This window comes from Lolium rigidum, chromosome 4 (assembly GCF_022539505.1).
Source record: "Lolium rigidum isolate FL_2022 chromosome 4, APGP_CSIRO_Lrig_0.1, whole genome shotgun sequence".
Lineage (NCBI taxonomy): Eukaryota > Viridiplantae > Streptophyta > Magnoliopsida > Poales > Poaceae > Lolium > Lolium rigidum.
Window position 1 is genome coordinate 37,357,771 of NC_061511.1, and position 21,457 is coordinate 37,379,227.

The 21,457-nt window shown below is 41.4% G+C and overlaps 1 protein-coding gene across 1 annotated transcript; it reads right to left on the bottom strand.

Annotated features, from left to right (window-relative positions):
* Positions 1-2,621: 2,621 nt before the first annotated feature.
* On the bottom strand, positions 2,622-14,646 carry LOC124646912 (wall-associated receptor kinase 2-like). The gene is made up of 3 exons (XM_047186953.1): positions 14,450-14,646; positions 12,777-13,666; positions 2,622-3,757 (listed from the first exon to the last, which is right to left on the bottom strand). The coding sequence occupies exons 1-3, from the start codon at positions 14,644-14,646 to the stop codon at positions 2,622-2,624; spliced, it is 2,223 nt and encodes a 740-aa protein (XP_047042909.1).
* Positions 14,647-21,457: the final 6,811 nt, after the last annotated feature.

Genomic DNA, 21,457 nt, shown 5'->3' on the forward strand with positions numbered 1-21,457 from the left:
GTAACATAGGGTAGTAACATATACCTTCATAGTGGATAGTTACATATTGGTATCATGCATGTTATATTTATTAGATTGTAGACCCATCTTGTTTTGAGAAGTGCGATGTTAAAATAACATAGCTAGTTACCACATCACTCTCTTTCTTCATTTATTATCATGCCATGTCATCAAAATGCTTTGGAGTGTGTGATGTTACTACCTATGATACTACCACTATGAGTAATCTAAGAAACAGAACGGTACAATAAATGCTACAACCCTTAAGGAGCCAAGGACGCAGGGGGTACAGGTTAATAAATGCTACAACCCTTAAGCAGCCAAGGACGCAGGGGGTATAGGTTTCATTGAAGAAAGTCTTCATCATGGAGATCACCTCGTCCATCAGCTTCAAGTTTTTTACTTCTTGTGAGTGGTCGCCATTGCTGCAACAGGACAATAGATTCAAACCACAATCAACGGGTTGTTGAGAGAAACCCCCTTCAATAGAAAACGTGTTGCGGATTTTCCACAAGGCCCAGCTCTGGGCAGCAAACATGACCCAAATAAATTTCCTGGATTTTTCCGAGTGAGAATTTAACAAATCAAAGAACCGGGAAAAGGATCTTGGTTCATCGAGGGCACCCGCTCCAGAGAAACTTAGCAAGATGACAATTGAAGAAAACATGGTCAGCTGTTTCAGGTAACCCACATAATACACACATACCATTGGAGGGGCCATGCCATTTGCAAGTTGTTCATTTGTAGGTAACCTATTGCAAGCCAATTTCCAGGTAAAGATTTTGATTTTGGGGGGAATAGCCGCTGACCATATATCCTTGGCATACCCTGACACATCCTTCGATAGAGCGAAGAGGTGGATCATTGCCCAGTTGGCTCGAGGGCCCAAGAAACTCTGTCACCCGAATTGGCAGGTGTAGACAACATCAATTCCGCTAGCAATATATTACATTGCTCAGTCTCTACAGGTCCAAAGGTTCATCGAAACGGGATATGCCATGTCGTCCCCCTAAATGCCAGGGGAACCAAATAAATAAATTAATTCACCATGTAAGTTATCCACATTCACATATGCTGGTTCTATACATGTTGTTTGTGGCTGGAGCGTAGCTCATTGCTTGATCATAGAAATACTTATATGATACAGTTTGAGGTTGTTTGTACATAGGCATACAATAAAGGTAATGAAAATATGAGGTATGTCTCTACTTATTTTTTCCTAGGTTGTATTATATGAGACTAGCTGGAGCTAGCTATGTCAGCACTGCTCGATATATTTTTGTTTACATCCTTTTCATATTGGTTTATCATGGTTTGTGACTTTCTGCCAGCAAATGTTTGGTGCATTTACATGAAATCGGTCGTAAGTTGAGTTTGTCTAAAATAATCTCACGTATATATTTGTTGGTCGTGATTTACGATCCAGATGTGAGATTCATCCAATGTTTTTTTTTGCCCATTTTTAGAAAAATGGGACAACATTTATTACTAAGCGTTTGTCTTATTTATGTATTCAACCAATGGATAATCTAGCGATCGTCATTGCAAGAACTATTGTACAGATTTCCCCTAAAAAAATAGCATTGTAAGGAATGGACAATAATGTTCATAGGCTGGAAGAAAGTTGACATGATTTCATTTCCACTTTTAGCCATGTCTTCATGATTTTACAGCTGCTCACCTGACTGAAAATTCTAATGTTAACTATGAAATACTGCAGCAACGTGTGGGGCATCATCTAGTTCCTCTAATATTTGCAGCAACAGTAGGACGAATTGAGATACACAAAACGTACTATGTTCAGAGCATATTTTTGTCATTTGAGAGCTTCGGGAAATGTAAATGTGTGCAAGATTCAAGTTTTTTTTTTTTTTTTTTTTTTTTTTTTTTTTGCATTGGTGATACTACTTCAGATTTTGCAGGCAACCAGGAGATGGGATTGCCGGCTAGGTCTGGTGTTATCTCTTTGCAGGCTTCATTGGTTTGTATATCCTTCATGCTAAAAAAATATATTCTAAATTTTCATCAACTCTCATTATAGAAAATAATCTAATTTTTAGTCAATGCCGATGTCTACATATTTATATATGTATACCTCTCAACAAAAAATGATAAACATAACCGTATGGTAAAAGCCATGAGCAATTGAGAAAGAATTACTCATTCGAGAGGTATTCGCATGTGGGCACATTATCTGTTGAACTTTGCACTTGGTTACATTATTGATATATAACTTGCATCCTCTTCATTCAATTTCTTATTTAAAATGCATACATGATATTGATTCAGTACTTATAAAATTTGCATCCGCTTCATTTAGTTTCTTATTTGAATGCGCACATGATGCATTTTGTTTCTTTCTTTGATATCTACAAGCTATATTTTTAAAATTCCTTCTGCAACACGCGGAGTATCTTCTAGTTCATGTTAATAGCCAAATACTCGACAGACTCCATGTATTATCATACATACACTAGCTCAATATATATTGGTCGCTTACACACACAAAGTATCCACCACACACTACAACAATGTCATGTATATCTGGAACTTACAAGAGGTACAACAATATATTGTTGATAAATGGCATCTTCTTATGCCACTGAAATGCATTTACTGACCTATGGACTAGCATCGAAATCTTTGCTTGTTGAAGTGGAATGCACCGAACATGTAGCTTTGCTAGTTCCACTTATGTTAGTATTGTTAGCAGAATCATCCATATTGATATACTCAAAGAGGCTAGGACTTCTATTTGGTATTTTTTGAACCTTTCTTTCTCTCCTAAGCATCACAAGTCGTTCTCCTACCTCTGTCATATCGGGTCGATCTTCTATATCTTCTTTTAGACATTCGACCGCCAACTTGCCAATTTCTTCTAGGATGAAGATATCTTCGTCGGTCGCTGCAATCTCCTTATCGAACATTTCCCTACCTGTCTCTTCTTGCTCATAAAGTTTGCAAAAATCAATGATGAGGCTATGGTTCTTATCATATACATTTTTCTTTCCGGTAATGAGTTCCAACAGAACTGCTCCGAAGCTATAAACATCACTCTTCTGTGTTAAGAGCCCAGTTTTCATGAACACTGGGTCAATGTAACCCATGCATCCAACCACCTTTTTGGCAAAATATTCTTCTTTAAGGAGCATTGACAACCCAAAATCAGAGATTTTTGGTGTTAGATTGTCATCAAGAAGTATATTATCTGGTTTGATATCACCATGTCGTATGGCTTGAATTGTGTATAGGTGCATGTACCTCAACCCTTCTGCAGACCCAATTGCTATGTCCAAACGTAAGTCCAAGGAAAGTTTTTGTTTTTTATTGCCATGGAGAATGTCTTCGAGGCTCCCATTAGCTGCAAACTCGTACACTAACATTGGAACATCCACCTCCAGGCAGCAACCAATGAGCTTGAGAATGTTCTTGTGGATCATATGTGAATGGATCTTCAGTTCTTCAGCGAATTCTTTTTTTGTAGCTTCATTTACTTTGATAGAGGCCTTAACTGCCACCATGGTATTATCAGGAAGAATTCCTTTGTAGACTTTGCCGAAGCTTCCGTTACCAAGAAGCTCTGAATTATTTTTTGTTATTTTCTTCAATCCCTCCTTTGAAAAAATTGTTAGGCCTTTCACATTTTGAAGTATTCTGCCTCCATTCTTTTCAAATAATTTATCCAGTTTTTTCTTTTGGACCACTATGAGTACTAAAAGTAGAGCAACCACTAACAAGGATATACCAAGACTGATGCCTGCAATAGATCATGCAATGAGATACACGTGAGATTTGTCATTATTATTGTTAATTTATTTTTCTAAAATTATGAGAAAATTAATTTAGATACGCCTTTTTATCTACATCATCCCATACATGTGAGCCCTTATTTTTATGCAGATGCACCTTATAACAAAAGATAAGTGTGGCGTATGGCCTTGATGGCCTCCACCATCCCCGCCATGATCTCAAGGACTGGCATTGCTTAGGTGGGCTTGTGGAGAGCATCCCATTCACTAGGATGTGGTCCCACTCCATGAGAGAAGGTGCGCCTTATACCCTACGAGGTACTTTCACAGCTTAGTGAAAAGCGGGGAAAAGCGATCCTGGTAAGTTTATTATCAGGGAGTGGTATCCCTAGGTAAACCTCGTTGAAGAGGTAGTCATTGCATCTAAGAGTGCCGATGATGCCTAGCAGCTCGTCAGTTGGATGTTCATCATATCACCATGCCTTTTCAATGGTTCTTGATGAAGCGCGTCACTAGCAAAATTGCATCGATCTATGAAACACATCTGGACAACATCATTGATGTGGTTTCAGATAAGGTCTATCACCAACATAGAGGATAACGGGGCATGTCATGAACAGTGAGAGGTGTTGGCGAATGAGGCCGAGTGATGACTAGTTGAGCAGAATGGGTTTGAAATTCACACAAATTTCAGATTTCAGAGCTCAAGAAGAAGTTCAACATATGTTCAGTAGAGATGGTGAATCAATTGGCCCGCTTCCCTAAAGCCTATGCTTATGGGTTCTTCTTGCCGATATAGTCATTTACGGACTCACAGAATCCCAAGAGAATACCTTATAAAATGTGATGATTCTAGTGAAGCACTACCTAACCGTATCGGTGGTTCTTTTTAAGCTCCCACCAAGCTATCATAGATGAATATGATTGCAGAGTCGTATGAAAATATAAAACAAATAGCTCTACACGTCTACATTATCACAAACATGCATTTTTTTCAACCCATCTGAGTTGTGTAATTTATGAGTTTTACCCTTTTGTGATAGTAAGTTATGTATTAGTGCTAATGCTGGTGGCTTGGAGAGAATTTTGGAGACTAAATATGAAATTAGTATGCATATACCTATGGCAAGCTTTGCTGCGAGTGTGAAGTTTGGATTGCATGGGTTTTCTCTTGGATCCCCATTACTCCGGTAACCTGAACGGCATATGCAACTATATGATCCCTCGGTGTCGCGACATACACCCTTGCAAGGAAACTCCTCTCGTGGACGTGCACATTCATCGATATCTACATCATGAATAGAAACTGCAGGCAAAAAGCTATGATCAAGTTAATGAACACCAAAATCATCTGTCCTCAGTAGTTTTTTTTAGCACAAATCATATTTCTAAAATAATATGTATGATATCCATGAACTTCAAAACTCATGTGATCACAAACCAATGGCGATATGCGTAGGGAAAACATATCGTCTGGTTACTACACCATCAGTTGTAGGTAGTCCATGCAATTTTTCAATCATAACTCCACCCTCATGTGATCACATACATCATTTATGCAAGGGCGTAACATCTTCGATGGGGTGGTTTCCCTTCATGAAACATTTCATGAACTACATCGGAAAAAGTATAATGGGGTGATTTTAAAAATTGATTTCGAGAAATCCTATGATAAGGTGAAGTGGTCTTTCTTGCAACAGACTCTCAGAATGAAAGTTTTTTCTGATGATTTGTGCTTTGATGCATAGCTTTGTCTCGGGGGGGGGGGGGGGGGGTTTCAATTGGAGTCAATGATAATGGGGGCAAATACTTTCAAACCAAAAAGGGGCTCAGACAGGGTAATCCATTATTATCACCAATGCTATTTAATATAGTGGCAGACATGCTCGCTATCTTGATGGAACGTGCAAAGTCTAGGGCCAATTGAAGGTTTCATTCCACATCTAGTTGATGGTGGATTTTCCATTTTTCAATATGCCAATCATACAATTATTTTTTATGGAACACGATATCGAAAAAGCAAGAAACCTGAAGTTAATTCTTTTAGCGTTCAAGGAACTATCGGGTCTGAAAATCAACTTCCATAAGAGTGAGTTGTTTTTTTTTGCGAGGCCCAAGACCATGTTGCTTTGTATGCTGAATTATTTGGCTGCAGACAAGGCTAATTTCCTATTAGGTACATGGGAATCCTGATTCATTATCAGAGACTTACCAACGCCGAATGGAAATGGTGGATGAAAGACTACAAATTAGATTAAGTAGTTGGCAAGGCAAATTAATGTCCCTAGGTGGAAGATTGGTTCTTATCAATGATGTACTAAGAAATATTGTATTGTATATGATATCTTTCTTCCAACTTCTTAACGGAGTCTTAAAACTATGAGATTATTTCCGATCAAGATTCTTCCAGCAAGGTGAGAAGCATACGTATCGACTGGCTAAATGGAATGTGCTTTGCTGCCCAAGTGACTAAGGTGGACTTGGAATCCAAGACCTCTAGGTCAAGAACATGGAATCCAAGACCTTCAGGTCAAGAACAGGGGCCATCCTTGATAAATGGTTGTTCAAGTTAGTTACCGAGGATGGTATTTGGCAAACACTCCTAAGGAGAAAGTACATCAGCTCAAAGGCATTGTCTCAGGTCTTTTGAAAACCTGGAGATTCACATTTTTGGGAAATTCTTATGGCGATGAAGAGGTTCATCTTTCCATCCGGATCTTCATGTATTAGGGATGGTTCGGAAATTCATTTCTGGGAGGACACATGGCTAGGTAATGCCACGCTCAGAGAAAAATACCCGGCACTATTCAATGTTGTGCATTACAAAGGTGACCCTCTCACTAAGGTGTTGGAAACTTCCCCATCGAATGTGTCGTTCGGAAGAAGTCTCATTGGACCTCGATAAGAATCATGGAATGACTTTTTACAACGTCAAGATTCGGTACATCTAATGCAGGGGCCAGATGAAACCTTACTGGCAGTGGTTCATTATCGATGGCTTCCATGTACAATGATTTAATCCAAGCCTATCCATAATTATTCAAAAAATTGGAAGATGAAGATACCACTTAAAAAAGGTGTTTGTGTGGTATCTTCGCTGTGGTGTGATTCTCACCAAGGATAACCTTGATAGACGCAATTGGCGGGGAAGTAAAAAGTGTGTTTTTTTGTCATCATGACGAGACGATAAAGCATTTATTCTTCTAGTCTAAATTTGCTAGATCTATATGCTCAGCCATCCAAATAGGTTCTACCTTGTACCCACCACGTAGTGTTGCGAATATTTTTGGCAATTAGCTCAATGGTGTGGATACTATATTTAAGCTACTTATTAGGACGTGAGCGATTGCCGTTATTTGGTCACTAGGGCTAGTGGACATAACAAGGTTTTTAACAATGTATCTTCTTCTCTTATGCATGTCATCTACCGGTGCACAACTACAATCTGTTTAAGGTTGACTCTTCAGCGGGTGGAGCATGGCGAACTATTTACGAAGGTGCCTACACGGTTGGAGGATACGGCGAGGAATATTTTTTTCCAACATGGATGACAGCGTGACCCCCGCCTGGGCACTCCTCCTCCTGAGACGTTTTCTCTTTCACTTCCTTTATTTTTGAGCACTTGTCGAGAACTTCTTTGATTTTTGGTTGTAATGACAATATTGGTACGGCTATGTACTGTGCATACTAGTTATGCAGAGGTCGGAAATATTGCTTCACAAGTAATAAAATGCCCATTATCGAAAAATAATCCCTATGTCTCAAGGCCCCTCCCAGGCTAGGTTTGGTTACACCCATTCTGGTGTGGTTACAACACGTACCACGAGAATCATCCTGGCCTAGCCATTTTTGTATTCGGTTTTGGACATTTCATAAAGATTCCCTGCTAATTCAGTCCAAATTCCACCCATAGGACATCGTGGAAAGAATCCCACCGTGGAGCTCGGCTGTGGCCACGGTCTCGGCGACATCTCACAATGAAACTAATATAGATATTAACATCATACATGTAACATACACACTCGAAGATAAAATGAGACTACAACATAATAAATGACCCAATACATTAAACAATATATAAGTTACTACACATTATGAAGACATTAATTTAGACTAGTAACATAGCATATATCACTAGTCTAAGTTACTCCCCAATATGATTAACCTTGACTTTAATCATCCTCGTTTTCTTTGTTGTGTCCTCCTCCCAAAATTTCTAGGGTCCTTGGGAGTTTTATTAGTGTGATAACATAGTGATCTTCATTTAATACTTCTGTAAATTCATTTTTTATATTTGGAATAGTCATCTTATGGTAACATATTATATAATCTTAATTGTTCTCTCTCATGTTCAATAACTTGCGACATATCATTTTTTTTAGGTAGCATGCGTGTTAGCTCCTATCTTACTATCACTAGGATGTTAAGTGGGATCTCAATATATAAAATCCCACTTGTAGTGTAATTTGATTTTTTTTATACTGTAAATTTTATCTTAAATTTGCACTAGAAAAATTGAAATACGGTACAGAATTTTGATAGGATCACAATTAACACCTTAACTATCACAACGGGTAATCTAAAAACTAAACATGTATGTCCTAGCGATGACACCGACTCCTACAATCGTCTCCAGTAGGTGGTGCAAAATAGGGCCCAAGCATTATTTAAAGGCATATGGAGCTAAATCCGCTGCTCCAATGTATTCCTAAAAGGATATGCGATTCTTTGGTCAGATTTATATTTTGGTCCTTGGTGCTGTATATTTGGGAACCAACGTGGTTGCCATATATTGTCATGTAAAATTTGAGGGAATCCAACCCCTATTATTATATTGTGATCTAAATTGAATAGAAGGCTAACAATGGAGCCAAGCGAGATCCATAGTTGGTAGGCTTGGTCAATCATCATCACTACCTATTTATACATCTTATTTATACATCTTGTAAGACAATGCTTAGGGTCAATCACTTCATTGATAACTCACGGAGTTCGTAAACACTCTCGATTATAGTGAAATTTTGTTGGCTGGCACTAGTGATTTTTTACGTATTACATGTTGTGATTTCTTTTTTCGTTCTTCGTTATTACCTATCGCATTTATAATAGCTACAATGAAAGTTCCCCACCAGAGGTCATTTCCATCGCACCCTGATTCCAGCCGATGGTATCAGAGCCAACCTTCATGCTTACACATGCGTGCCCATGTCAAGGGATCAAGCATGTGGCGCATGGCTGGAGTGTCCTGTCGTGGCACATGGCATGACACATATTTCGTCACTAGACACACAGACACGTGCCAAGAGGAGAAGTTCATGTCTTGGGGTTGATCAACGAGAACATCGATCTTCTAAGGGGGATGAGTGTGACATCCTGGCCCAAGACTTAATAGGATTAATATGATACTCATACCAACAAATTGCAATTTTTTCTGGAAGCTCATCCCCAAATAACTCTAAGGTTAATTGTGCTGGGCATGGAGCAGTTTGAGGATGGATGGCCGATCGGGAAGTTGATCCCGGGTGCGCATAAGTGAGAACAAAGTACGCAGAAAAAATATTGTTGGACCTAGTCTAGAGATTCCAGAGAGCTGCCAGGGGTAACAAGTCCGATCGGGAGTATCTAGGGTGTTCTTACCGTAGCACATTGCCGCCATGATTTCTTGAACAAAACTTCTCCGATGCCACCTCACTGGTCATTCCCGCCTCTTCTGATGTCCGTCGCAACACCCACAAGCCACAACCACCGCCTAATCTCGGGACTACGTTGGTCGAATCTGTCGATTTCATGCGTCCCTCGCCCCGGCGTCGTTAAAGATGGTTGTCGCAACAAGCCCACCGACATCGATTAGCGGCTACCGAGACCACCATGTGACCGTTGGCGAGCTTATGCTCCTTTCCAAGTCGTCTGCGCTCAGTCACCATGGACCCACCGGATTTGGCAGCATCCCCTGACTCCCCTCCGACCCCTGCCCTGCCCTCGTCACCTTTCCTCGGCCTCCGGCGACCGGCGCCCACCAAAATTGAGCTCAGGTACACCACCACCACCGTCGGATCTGATGTTTCAATTGCATTCCAAATTTAGGGCACTAGTTTTACATCACCTTGTACGACACCGCTGCTCTATTTTACAGTACATTGTATGGCGGAATTTTTTTGTTGCCCCAGAAACTTTTTTATGTGCCCTAAACCTTTTTTTCCTGGGTGGTCGTTTTAAGAGATCCTCTTAAGGTCACTTTCTGATGAGGAAGACATCGCCCAACTTGCATCACCAATCATGACGTTAATCCAACAGCTAGATCATAAATGAATTGGATAAGAAAAATTAACACGGATTACCCTGCCCCAGGAAATCTTCTTGATAACAAATTTTAAGCAGAAGTCTCTCTCCTCCGTCTTATACTACTAGTATTTTTTCTTACCTTCTGCCTACACATGACATTGATACAAGTTACGCTAGCTACTTCGTCGCAAGTCAAAGTTACAGAGTCTAGTCGGTATGGAGAGCGTTTGGTTTATAAATCATTCGAGGATTACTAGGACTCGTAGTAGGTGTTTGCTCTAAAACATAAATCCAAGATTTCATTGCTAGATAGATCCTATATTTTCCTGTACAAGAATGATTATCTTATATTACTATGGTTATTTTATTCATAGGATTTGTATAAGAACTGTGTACGATTTAGATCCTATGGAAAAAAATTATATATAAATAGTTTAATTTATAGGAAAAAATCATGTAGAAACTAATTCTATAGAAATCATGTAGAAAAAAATATTACATCATACGTCATGAAAAAATCCTGTACTACAATTTAAAACACTTCATCCTCCCATAAGATTCAAGTAGCCATGATATCCCAATTCTATCCTTGTTCTATTTCTAAGCTCTTTATATTCTAGGAATGAAAGGAGCGCTATTAGACATGGTCATACTAAGAAGGATATTGTTTAAACAACCATTAAAAGCAAGCTACCATGGAGTACTTGGCCCCTTCGGTTATCTATGATATCTTGTTTCTCTTTATTTTTTATTTCTACAACCAAATTGTAACTTTCAAATCGGAATAGGTACTCCCAAAACCGAAATGTTTTTTTTACGCATAGATGTAGATACACCCACTAATTGAAAAGCATACTTTAAAATGTAGAAAAAACACTATAATTTTTTTAAGGTGCATAACACCTGGACATTCTATGTTCACACATAAAAATTTCCCCAAAAAGTGACATTTTTGTAAGTTTTGTAAAAAAAAAAAGATAATTCTCAGTGCTCCAAAATAGCTTCTGAGACTTTTTTTGTCTTTTTTACACAACTCACAAAAAGTATTTTTTTCTTCAACAAGACTTTGTGTGTGAACATAGCATATCTGGGTGTACACGTAGAATTGTTTTTTTATATGCTTGATATTTTGAAATACATTTAAATGCATTTTTTGTAACAGTTGTATTCGGACCTATGAGACAAAACACCATATCCCAAATGTGAAATTATATATTCTAACTTTTAAATTTTGATAAGGCATTCGCTTCAAGATTAATAGAGAACTCATAATTCAAATTCTAAATATTTGAACTGTAGAATTTGTTATAATTCTCAGCTAGCTGGGAACTAAGTTAGTTCTCAATCAAGTCGTACACCGTTCGATTGTATCGTAATTCATGCATATATAAGTTACAAGTTGGATTGCAACAAATTTTCTTAGTTGCAAATGGGGATGCATCTAAGAAAAGAATCTAAGCAATTAGATTTGATTTGTGGTATGTACTGGCCATGGGTTACAGTTAATATTTGATGGTGCAATCTCACTAAGAACTAAGTGAATTGAGAATTAGACACACCCTTAAAGTATACCCAACTATCTTGCGGTTTCCTTGGAACCAACCAAATGTATTAATCGGATGTACTCCCTCAGTCCCATCAAACATTCGAAGATTTATCAAAATTTGAATGCATCTATACACTAAATAGTAGTTAGATATATCTAAATTTTGACAAATCTCAGACATGTTACATGGGACAGAGGGAGTATCTTGCTAACATCTATAACATCTACTCCCTTCGTTCACTAATATATATGACTTTTTTAGCTATATTTGGATTCATCTATTTTATTATGTATCTAATCTAATTCTAGAGTGTAGATTCAACACATGAGCACCGGTGTTCCCAGTTTTTTTTTAAAACATATTTTGGGATTTCAAAAAATCTGAGCTTAAATCTGCAAATACATACAAACCTCCTGAATGTACTGTAGAAAATTCTGAAGAAAATATGTTGTATTATGAACTATATAAAAAGGACAAATTTCTGACAAAAATTATCCCTATACATACCCATAAATTTGTTCTTTTACTGTGGCTTAAAATATAACATAATTTCTACGGAAACTTGGCATGAGTATCCATGACGTGTGTATGTATTTATGAAATAAATTTTATGATTTTTTTGAAACATATAAGTACAAATTTCAAAGATTTCAAAAACTAGGAGCATTGTTGCTCATGTGCAGCGAATCTGCATCCTTCACGTAGATTCACTCATTATGATGTGTATTTAGTTTAATTTAAAATGTCTAAGGACTCATTTGATTCATAGGATAGGAAAAACATAGTAATAGGAAAAACATAGGATTAGGATGTCATGCATACTTGAATTCTATGGGAACATGAAATTTGTTTGATTGTAGTAAAAGAATTTTTTCCATGAGGTATGACCTAATGTTTTTTCCTATAGGATTTGCACTACAAGATTCCTATAGGATTAGTTCCTACATAATATGTTCCTATGAATTAAACAAGTTGTGTGTAGGAAATTTTCCTATAGGATTCAAATCCTACACTATTACTCTATAATTCCTATGAATCAAAGGGGTCCTAAAGGATCTCATATTTACGAAGAGGTGGAGTAAAATATCTAATACTCCCTCCACTCCCTAATAAAGAGCCTTGCTTTAGTTTATTTTAATTAAATTTAAATTTAAATCAAGACAAATCGGAGAAAAAATCAGATTAAGCGGAGGCTTACTTGTGCATCCGTGGGGAAGGTATGGGTTCCCCTCGTAGCCCTTTGTGCAGTTGCAGACGTATCCGGGGCCATTGGTGGAGTCGACGCACTCGCTGTGGTCGCTGACGCAGGCGCTGCTGCTGTTGGCCTGGGAGAGCTGGGCGCAGGAGAGGGAGGCGGTGGAGTTGATGTTGCTGTCCCGGATGGCCCAGTCCAGCCGCAGCGGCATGCTGGTCTGGTTGTTCATGTGAAGGTCGGCAGCCCGGAAGGTGTAGCTGCCCTTCTCCACAATGAAGGCGTAGTCGCAGGGGCTGAAGTCCTTGCGCGACCAGGTTTCGAATTTCATCAAGTTATCGCCGATGCCCGGTGGGATGTCGATGTGGCAGCAGCCGATGCCGGCGCAGGCTCCGTCCCGCGCACTCCGGGAGTCGTTGCAATAGGTGGTGCACCCGCTGTAGAAGGTGTACTCGGCGATCAGGGCGTCGTCGCAGTGGGCCGTGCACCAGCTCATGGTGTAGGCGAAGGTGTTGCAGCCGAGGACGACGAGCTCGTTGTGGGTGTTGGAGATGCGGTAGACGTTGTCTGTGTTGAAGTTCACTCCGCCTTCCATGGACCCGGTGGCGTTGCCGGCGGAGTTGTAGCACATCCACGCCACGGGCAGCATCACCCGGGCCTCCGGCCGCGGCATCACCAACAGCTCCAGCACCTGTGTAACCCCGGTGGACGCCGGCAGAACCGGCATCGTGTTGTTGAGGCAGGTGATCTCGAAGCCCGGATGGAAGCAGTCCGTGCCGATGCCGAACGGGTAGGGGATGTCGACACCGCCGCAGCTCTCCTGGCAGTCTGGCCTCACGGTGAGGCTATCGCCGGTGGCCGCAAGAAGCAGCGCCAACAGCAAGAATGCCGGTGATCTGACCATTTTCAGAATGAGGGTACAGCCTACGGTTCCATTATTCCTACTTATATATAGGGAATCGAGCTAGCTAGATGTTACTACTCTCTACGTGTAAAAAATTGCGCCACTTGAGCGGAGGGTAGGTTGCATGAGCTCATTAGTAACACTTAATGTGGTTTGGTGATGCATTAGGGATATGGTTAACTCTAGTATTCATCTGGACTTGACTAGTTGACTTGGCCTTGAAAGTCGACTTCGGGGAGTGCTGGGCATCCCGGGATATTTTCCCTAGATCATCCCCCTACTCCTATGATCGAGACGCGTCCAATCTAGCCCCTTATCTTGCAAATGCTTTCATTGGAGCAAAAGACGTTTTGTTTTGAGCAAAAATTTGTGCTATTGTATCATGTCCAATCCCTCCCAAATCTCTCAACTGCTGCACTGAACCAAAAACAAGGGGTCCGACTAAAACAAAAGAAAAAACGTGTCACACAAAAAATGTCCGGCGACACCCCGTAGCAAGATAATGTAGCATCGGTGCAACATTGACCAAGGATTCACATCAGACGCCTAGAAACATTGTAGAACCTCGCTCGCATGTTCGCAGCAAAACATAAATGAGTTTGTAGCATTCAAAAAACACCCATGTAGCATTCAAAATATTCCTGATAACAAAGAAGTGTTCTAGCATCTTGCTCACTTGTTTGCAGCAAAAGAAAGCGTACTTTGTAGCATTTTAAAAACAAGCATGAAACATTACATAATTTGCGAAAATTGTGTCTTGTACTCTAGGACTCACTTGGCTAGAGCAGGCTCGCCCATGAGGAATCCGACTGGCTGGAGCCCCATCGGTGGCACATCTAGCTCATCCCCCATGATATCCCTTTGTTTCCTTTGAGTTCCCTTCGTGGAATCCATTGATTTTGGCCTATAATTTGGAGACCACCTCGAAAGGTCGTCAATGGCAGCACGCGAAAAGGAGGGGGTGGGGGTCATGGGGGAGGCGGAAGACAACGACGGTGATGCGTCGAAGGTGGAGGAGGACCCCGAGGGGGGAGAGGATTGGTCCCTGGGAGGGGCTTAGAACATATCCACCGACGACCCCCATAGCGACCCGAATAGCCCTATTAGGATTCTGCGCAATTTTTGGGCCACACCGGCGCTCCCCAAACATAGTCGGCCGGTTTGGGAGCCCAATAGAAGTACCGGCAACCCCGTGTCGGCCCCTACATACATACAGTATTATATTAATGAATAGCGAGAGTTGATAAGAACAAAACTTTTACCTCCAACTAAGAGCAAGAACAATAGTGTAGCCGGCAGCCGACTATAACAATCACATCATATATAGTCAACTTATAGCTAGCATGTACAATAGTAAGCTATAAAAATGTAGTATTTTTACAATACATGGCCCACCTTTTAGTCTCACATAATGCCTAGGAGCACGTGCTAGAGCTGGCTATTAGATAAGAGCTCACTTCTCTTCTCTCTCCTAATCTCTCTCCTCCAACTAAGCAAACTTATAATATTTTATCTCTTATAGCCAGCTGACTGCTTAGAGCAAGTACAATAGAGTCCAGTCAGCTGGCTATAAGACATTAAATAATATATCTTAGATGAGTTGGAGGAGAGAGAAGGGGAGAGAGAAGAGAGGTGGGCTACTATGCAATAGCCAGCTCTTGCACGTGCTCCTAGGCACTTTGTGAGAGTGAAATGTGGGCCATGTGTTAATAAAGTAGTTCATTCTTATAGCCAACTATTATACATGTTAGCTATATGGTGACTACAAATGACATGGAATCTTGTTATAGCCAACAGTTGGCTATACTATTGGAATTGCTCTTATTGTACTTGTTCTAAAGTAAGATGACATGCAACAACTTTCCTTGATGATGTTGCGCTAGGGAAACAAAACCATTAATCATGGTTTCAAATTGGCCTCGCGACTAGAGGTTAGTCAAGCGTCCATTGACTGGTCAAGCATGTTCTGTCATTGGTTTCGGAGAAAGATCACTGAGAGGGCAGAGGCTCCGTTTCCGGTTAGTCAAGGTAGTAGTAGTAGTATATGTTAACTTGAGCGGTTGGTTGCATGCATGGCCTGGAGGCTGCTCATTGGTAACACAGAAGTCGTATTAGTGATGCATTTGGCGTACTATCAGGCTTATCTATTCATGTGGATTTGACTAAGGCGTAACCGCGTCGGTGTGGACATACGTCCGTTGAAATATATATTACCTTTTCTTATTGGTTAACCATAAGGAAAGTGGAAATGTATGGCTCACATGCAAATTTTAATTTAACTAGATTTAGTGTCGCGTCTTGGCGTACCATCCTATAACGATGGTAAAAATAAGGTGGAAAATGATAATTCGTTTTTGGATTTTAAAAAGCATGTAGCAAACTCTTATATATATACGATCAGGGAAGTAGGAGAATATATTACAATAACTATCATTCTATGGTTTCTGTCAAGAGCAACATCAACATAGATCTCTACATGTTTATCGATAAAGGATGCTTTATTACTTTCAAAATCAATTACATCCAGACTCTGCATAACCAGGATGCACACAGCCGTTTAAATGTCTCAAGTCAAAAGATGAAAAAAAAAACTAGGCGAAATACATATCGAAGCGATGAATCATATGACGCCTATGGTGTGGGTGGGGCTTCAATCCGTAGACTATGCTGCCACCCATGTAGGAAAAAAGTATCCCTCGTCGTAGCCTCCAACCGTGTACAGACCTCCGTAAATAGGTCTCGGTTCTCCACTCGCTGAAGAGGTAACCACAAACGAAGCATACTTGTACATCTGTAGATGACCTGCAACAAAGAGCAATTTTTATCGTTAAAAATCTTGTCATTTCTACTTAGCCAAAGCTCCCAGATAACTGCTAGCGCCCCCACCCTAAGAAGCAACGTGAACCTTGAAACGATACCGTGAAGCCAATTGCCAAAGACATTGGCCACACTAGTCAGAGGATACAGGGTAGACGCTATTTGGATGACTGACCATATAGTTCTCGCAAATTGGCACTAGAAGAAAATGTGTTTAATGGTTTCACACGACTCTATATAGTACATAAAAACAATGAAAGACTAAAGCTCGAATCTACACCTATGCAAAACTGAATAATGTACCTCTTATAAGCAGCAATTGCGTACTAACTGCTATTTAAATCAATACTCGATTACAATGCCTAGTATTATTTGTAGAAATTGCTCACATGGAACCTTAAACTAAAGTACCGTGCAAGGCCAGCCTAAATGCCCAGAAGCTACTAAACAGGAAAATAAGACAACAAACATCGTTTTAGGTTTCAGCAGTACACAAAAATAGCAGTTGAGTCGCACTCGGTCAATTAATGATCAAAACCCGATCTTCTCTGCATAAATTACAGACATAGTTTACACGTAAGAGAAATCAAATTAACATACGGTATACCAAGGCATTTAACTAATCACACACAACTTTAGTAGCCACAGAAAACACGAGCCAAAATCAAAGGTAATCAATTAAGAGAAAATTTAGTTCAAACGAAAATGATACCAGAATGTGGAAACATGTTGCAGATACATGCAGCATCCAGAATAATAAAAAAAGGAAACATGATGAAGAACAAAACTAGTAATCACTCTATTAGCTGACAATGATCGTGCTCCAAAATTTACAAGCAATGGAAACCATGTCACGTATGTAGTCCTGCAGAATATAAGAGGGGCATACAAAATCCATAAGGTAAAACAAAAAAATATTCTTAGTTAAATAGAAGGAAAACGCTTCCCATCAGCCCACCGATCGAGCTCAGAAATCGGTCGTTACTTCCGATCGAGTTGCGACCCGCACGTGGGTGGGACTCACCTTGCCTTATCCTCACGCTGGCTACTAAAATCCGTCTTCATCCTCTATCTCTCCGCTCCCACGTACAGAAGCAGCACAACGCCGCCCCTGATCTTCTCCCGGTGAGCTCGCCGCCCAAGCTTCTCCCCGGCGAGCGTGTCGCCCAGCTCCTCCCCGATGAGCTCGTCGCCCCTACTCCTTCCCCCGGCGCGAGCGCCTCCCCATCTCCTTCCCGTCCAGCGCGCCGCTCCAGCTCTTTCCCGGCGAGTGCGCCTTTTGCGCCCCATCCAGCTGCGCCCCCACCTCCGGCGAGCTCGCTCTCTGCCGCCAACGGCGAGCGTGCCACCTCTGCTCCTCCCGGCGAGTGTGCCTTTGCTCCTCATCTATCTGTGCCCCCAGCTCCGGTGAGCGCGCTCGGCGCCTCTATGTGCTTGGCTGTGGCACCACCCTGACCCCAATAATTTGTTGTTTTTGTTGTTAATTAATGTTGTAAATATGTTGCTGATTTATTGTAAAAATATTTTTTTGGCATGAAGCTCTGGTATTGTAAACATCCACATAAAAAAATGTTGATTTTGCTGTTAATATCTTGTTGGAAATATATTGGATATTTGTTGTAAAGATATTTTGGCACTAGAAATATTAGTTTGAGATTTTTTCTTGATTTTGTTTACTATTGTTGTAAACAACCAACGTTTTTGTTAGATTTATTTTTAATTATTGTTGTAAATACATTAGTGATTTCATAGTAAAGATATAAAAATTTGGATTTTTGTTAAAATCTTGGTTTACTATTTGTTGTAAACACCCAGCATTTTTATTGGATTTATTTTTAATTATTATTGTATCAGTGGTTTTATTGTAAATATATGAAGTTGTTGTTTTTATTGAAATCATTGTTTACTATTTATTGTAAACACCTAATTTTTTATTGTATTTATTTTTAGTTATTGTTGTAAATATATTAGTGATTTTATTGTAAATGTTCAAATTTGTTTTTATTAAAATCATTATTGACTATTTGTTGTAAACACCTATTTTTTTGTAGAACTATTATACTAGTACTAGAATGTTGTTGTAAAAACTCAACTTTAACCACGGTTGTCTTACCAGATGCCCAGCAGCACACCATCTCCACCCGGAAAGCCAAGTCCACCCGGAAAGCAAAGTAGAGTGGCAAAGCGACCTGACACCTGATATTGAACAGTAGATGAGAAAGCGACGTGAGGGGAGATGGATTAATTGCTAGCGTGGGATCCTGATCCAACCATCACGGAAGCAACCGATTTTTTGGCCCCGTATCGGGCGACCGACGGCTAGCGTGCCCCTAAATAGAAGCATCCCGTTTTCTCTACTCATAATTAACCATGCAGCAACAAAGTTACTCCCTCCATACCAGATTAAAAGGCAATTAACCTGGCGCAGCAGGATTAAGGCAAACGTTGATTGGTTGAGATTTGCTTCGGTAGTCCATTAGCGGGAGTAATTAGAGGAGTTGAACCATCTGTTTAGGCCCACAGGCGCTCCCTACATGGAGTAGAAATCGTGCATGTATTGGCCGAAGGCAAGTCGCGCGGTAGAGAAAAGGAAAGGACGAGAGGAAAGGTAGGAAACCACCTCATGCTGTACAGTAATTGAGGAGAGTAAATTCTGCTAATTGCCTAATAATTCGGTTTGCCTTCTATGAGAAAATTTGCCTTATTATCCGGTATGGAGGGAGTATGACCCTCGCCTCTGTATCTCAAGGTGGGCCGAGGGAACCGAACTATGGGCTACTTGGGCTTACCTTTTTTGTGGGAATATATGTGCCTACCGGCATAGTTTATTTTTTTTGCAAAAGATCTCTCTATTCGGTGGGGGACTCGCTGTGTGATTGATAAAGACACCGAGAGGACGTTATGGCGCCAGGACTCAATCCCACCCATCGGATACCGCTGGAGATTCACGCGCAGATTTTTTGCGAAAAAAGACTCTGCATTTTTTCGAAATCAGGAGATAGTCCCCGCAGCCATGTGTATAAGTTCCCCAAATCGGGTTGAAACCCTAAATCCCCACTCAATCAGCCCCCCGTGGCTCCGCCGCCGCCTTTCTTCACGCCGTCGTCGCCAACCACCACCGACAGCCGGCCGCCATAGATTGCTTTGCGTAAAGGACATACAAGAGAAGAAGTCACCGACCACTGCCGCTCTCCGCCGCGAGTTCCTATGGGGAGGAGCCGAGCGTCTTCGTGCGGGCCTCCTGCTGGCATCACTCCTAAGCAGGCACATCCTACTTCTCTCTCACCCCCCCCCCCCCAAACCCAACTCCTTTGTTCTTAAATTTTTTCCAATTTCAGCGTCGTTGCTTTCGGGAAGAAAGATTGTACATCAAACTGTGACGATTGATTTATTGGCCCATATTTGATAATTTTCCTAGATCTAGATCTATCGAAGTATACTTGCGTTACTAACCCATATTTGGTAATTTTCCTATATCTAGATCTATCGAAGTATACTTGCCTTATTAAGGGGTAGATCTGTGTACCCGCTCCTTGTTATTTCTGAACTCCACACCACAATAGATGAGCCACTTCGTCACTATATGTTATTTGAAGTCTTCCAAATTCACATCTTAGAGGGGAAAATAATGGTTTCACCAAGCCATAGTTTGCGGACATCAAATGATAAGAATAATTACCTAAATAAGAGGACATACTTTTCCCCCCGGATTTGGTAATTTTTCGGGATCTAGATATGTTTAAGTATAGTAGGTTATCCTTTTTTGTATTTGTATAATTGCGGAATTTCGTTGCCTTGACCATTCTTTCTTAAGAATCTATTTACATTTTAAGTCTAGAAACCGTATTATTCCTTCGTATATGGTTACAAAACAGTATGCAAGATAAAAAATGAATCAATGGCCTCTGTAGTAAATTTTCCTACTTGAGTACATGTATATCAATTTTGCTTACGATGTACGAGTGTGTTTCTAAATGTCTGCAGGATTGACCCGCATTGCGCAATAGGGTGGAGTACTACATTTTTCTGAATAAGATGACGTCGCAGCCGACTGAGAGCCAGCCCGTGGCCAAACGGACACGTGCCGCTAGGAAGTCGCGGGACTGGAAGAACCTGCCAACTGATCTCGTCGAGGACATTGCCAGCCGTCTGCTTAACTTCGACGTTGCGGAGTACCTCCGCTTTCGGGCCGCGTGTAAGCCCTGGCGCGACTGCACCGACAACCCTCACATGGGCGACGGGATGGACGCCCGGTTCCGCCCTCGCAACTGGATCGTGCTCAACCGTTGTGGCGCCCGGACCGGCCGCACCCTGCTGAACATCGCCACCGGTGACCGCGCCAACATCGACTTTCATGAGCTCATCACCCACCACCAACTAGGCACTGCAGACGGTCTACTCGTCCTTGCCAACAAGGCCACCGACCACATCGGTCTCCTCAACCCGCTCACCGGCGCATTCAGTCGATTCCCACCCCTCAGGATCGACCGGGTTGTGAATATGCCCTCTATGATATGCGGCTCCTCATCCTTCTCGTCGAGCCAGTCCCTGTTGGACCCATCCAAGATCAATGGTGCGGGCATCGATGACTCGACGTCTCCGAGGACCCTTGTGCTCTGTCTCCGAGTGGGGTGGTGTCCGATCGTCTGCGCCAAGCCTGGCGACGAGAATTGGGTGTGCGGGTGCGCCGGCAAAGTCACACTAGTCCAGTCCCCGGTGACCATCGGAGGGCGATGTTACTTCACGACGACGGCCGGCGCGATAATGACGGTGGACCTGAGCTCGGCGGCTGGATGGCCTATGATTACGTTTCTCCTCAAGGAGGACCCCCCGGTGAAGACAAAAATCTCCTCTTTCCTCATCCGATCCCAAGGCCGGATGCTCATGGTGCGCTACATGGTTAGTTCCAACCTGGTCGAAGGAGGTGGCTACGACGAGACAAAGATATTCAAGTGGCGCGGTCGAC

Coding starts and splice junctions, on each gene's coding strand:
- LOC124646912 (XM_047186953.1), bottom strand. CDS start 14,646: ATGACCCCCACCCCCTCCTTTTCGCGTGCTGCCATTGACGACCTTTCG. Junction 13,667..14,449: donor GGCGAGCCTGCTCTAGCCAA/GTGAGTCCTAGA, acceptor GAAAATGGTCAG/ATCACCGGCATTCTTGCTGT. Junction 3,758..12,776: donor CCTTCCCCACGGATGCACAA/GTAAGCCTCCGC, acceptor GATCTATTGCAG/GCATCAGTCTTGGTATATCC.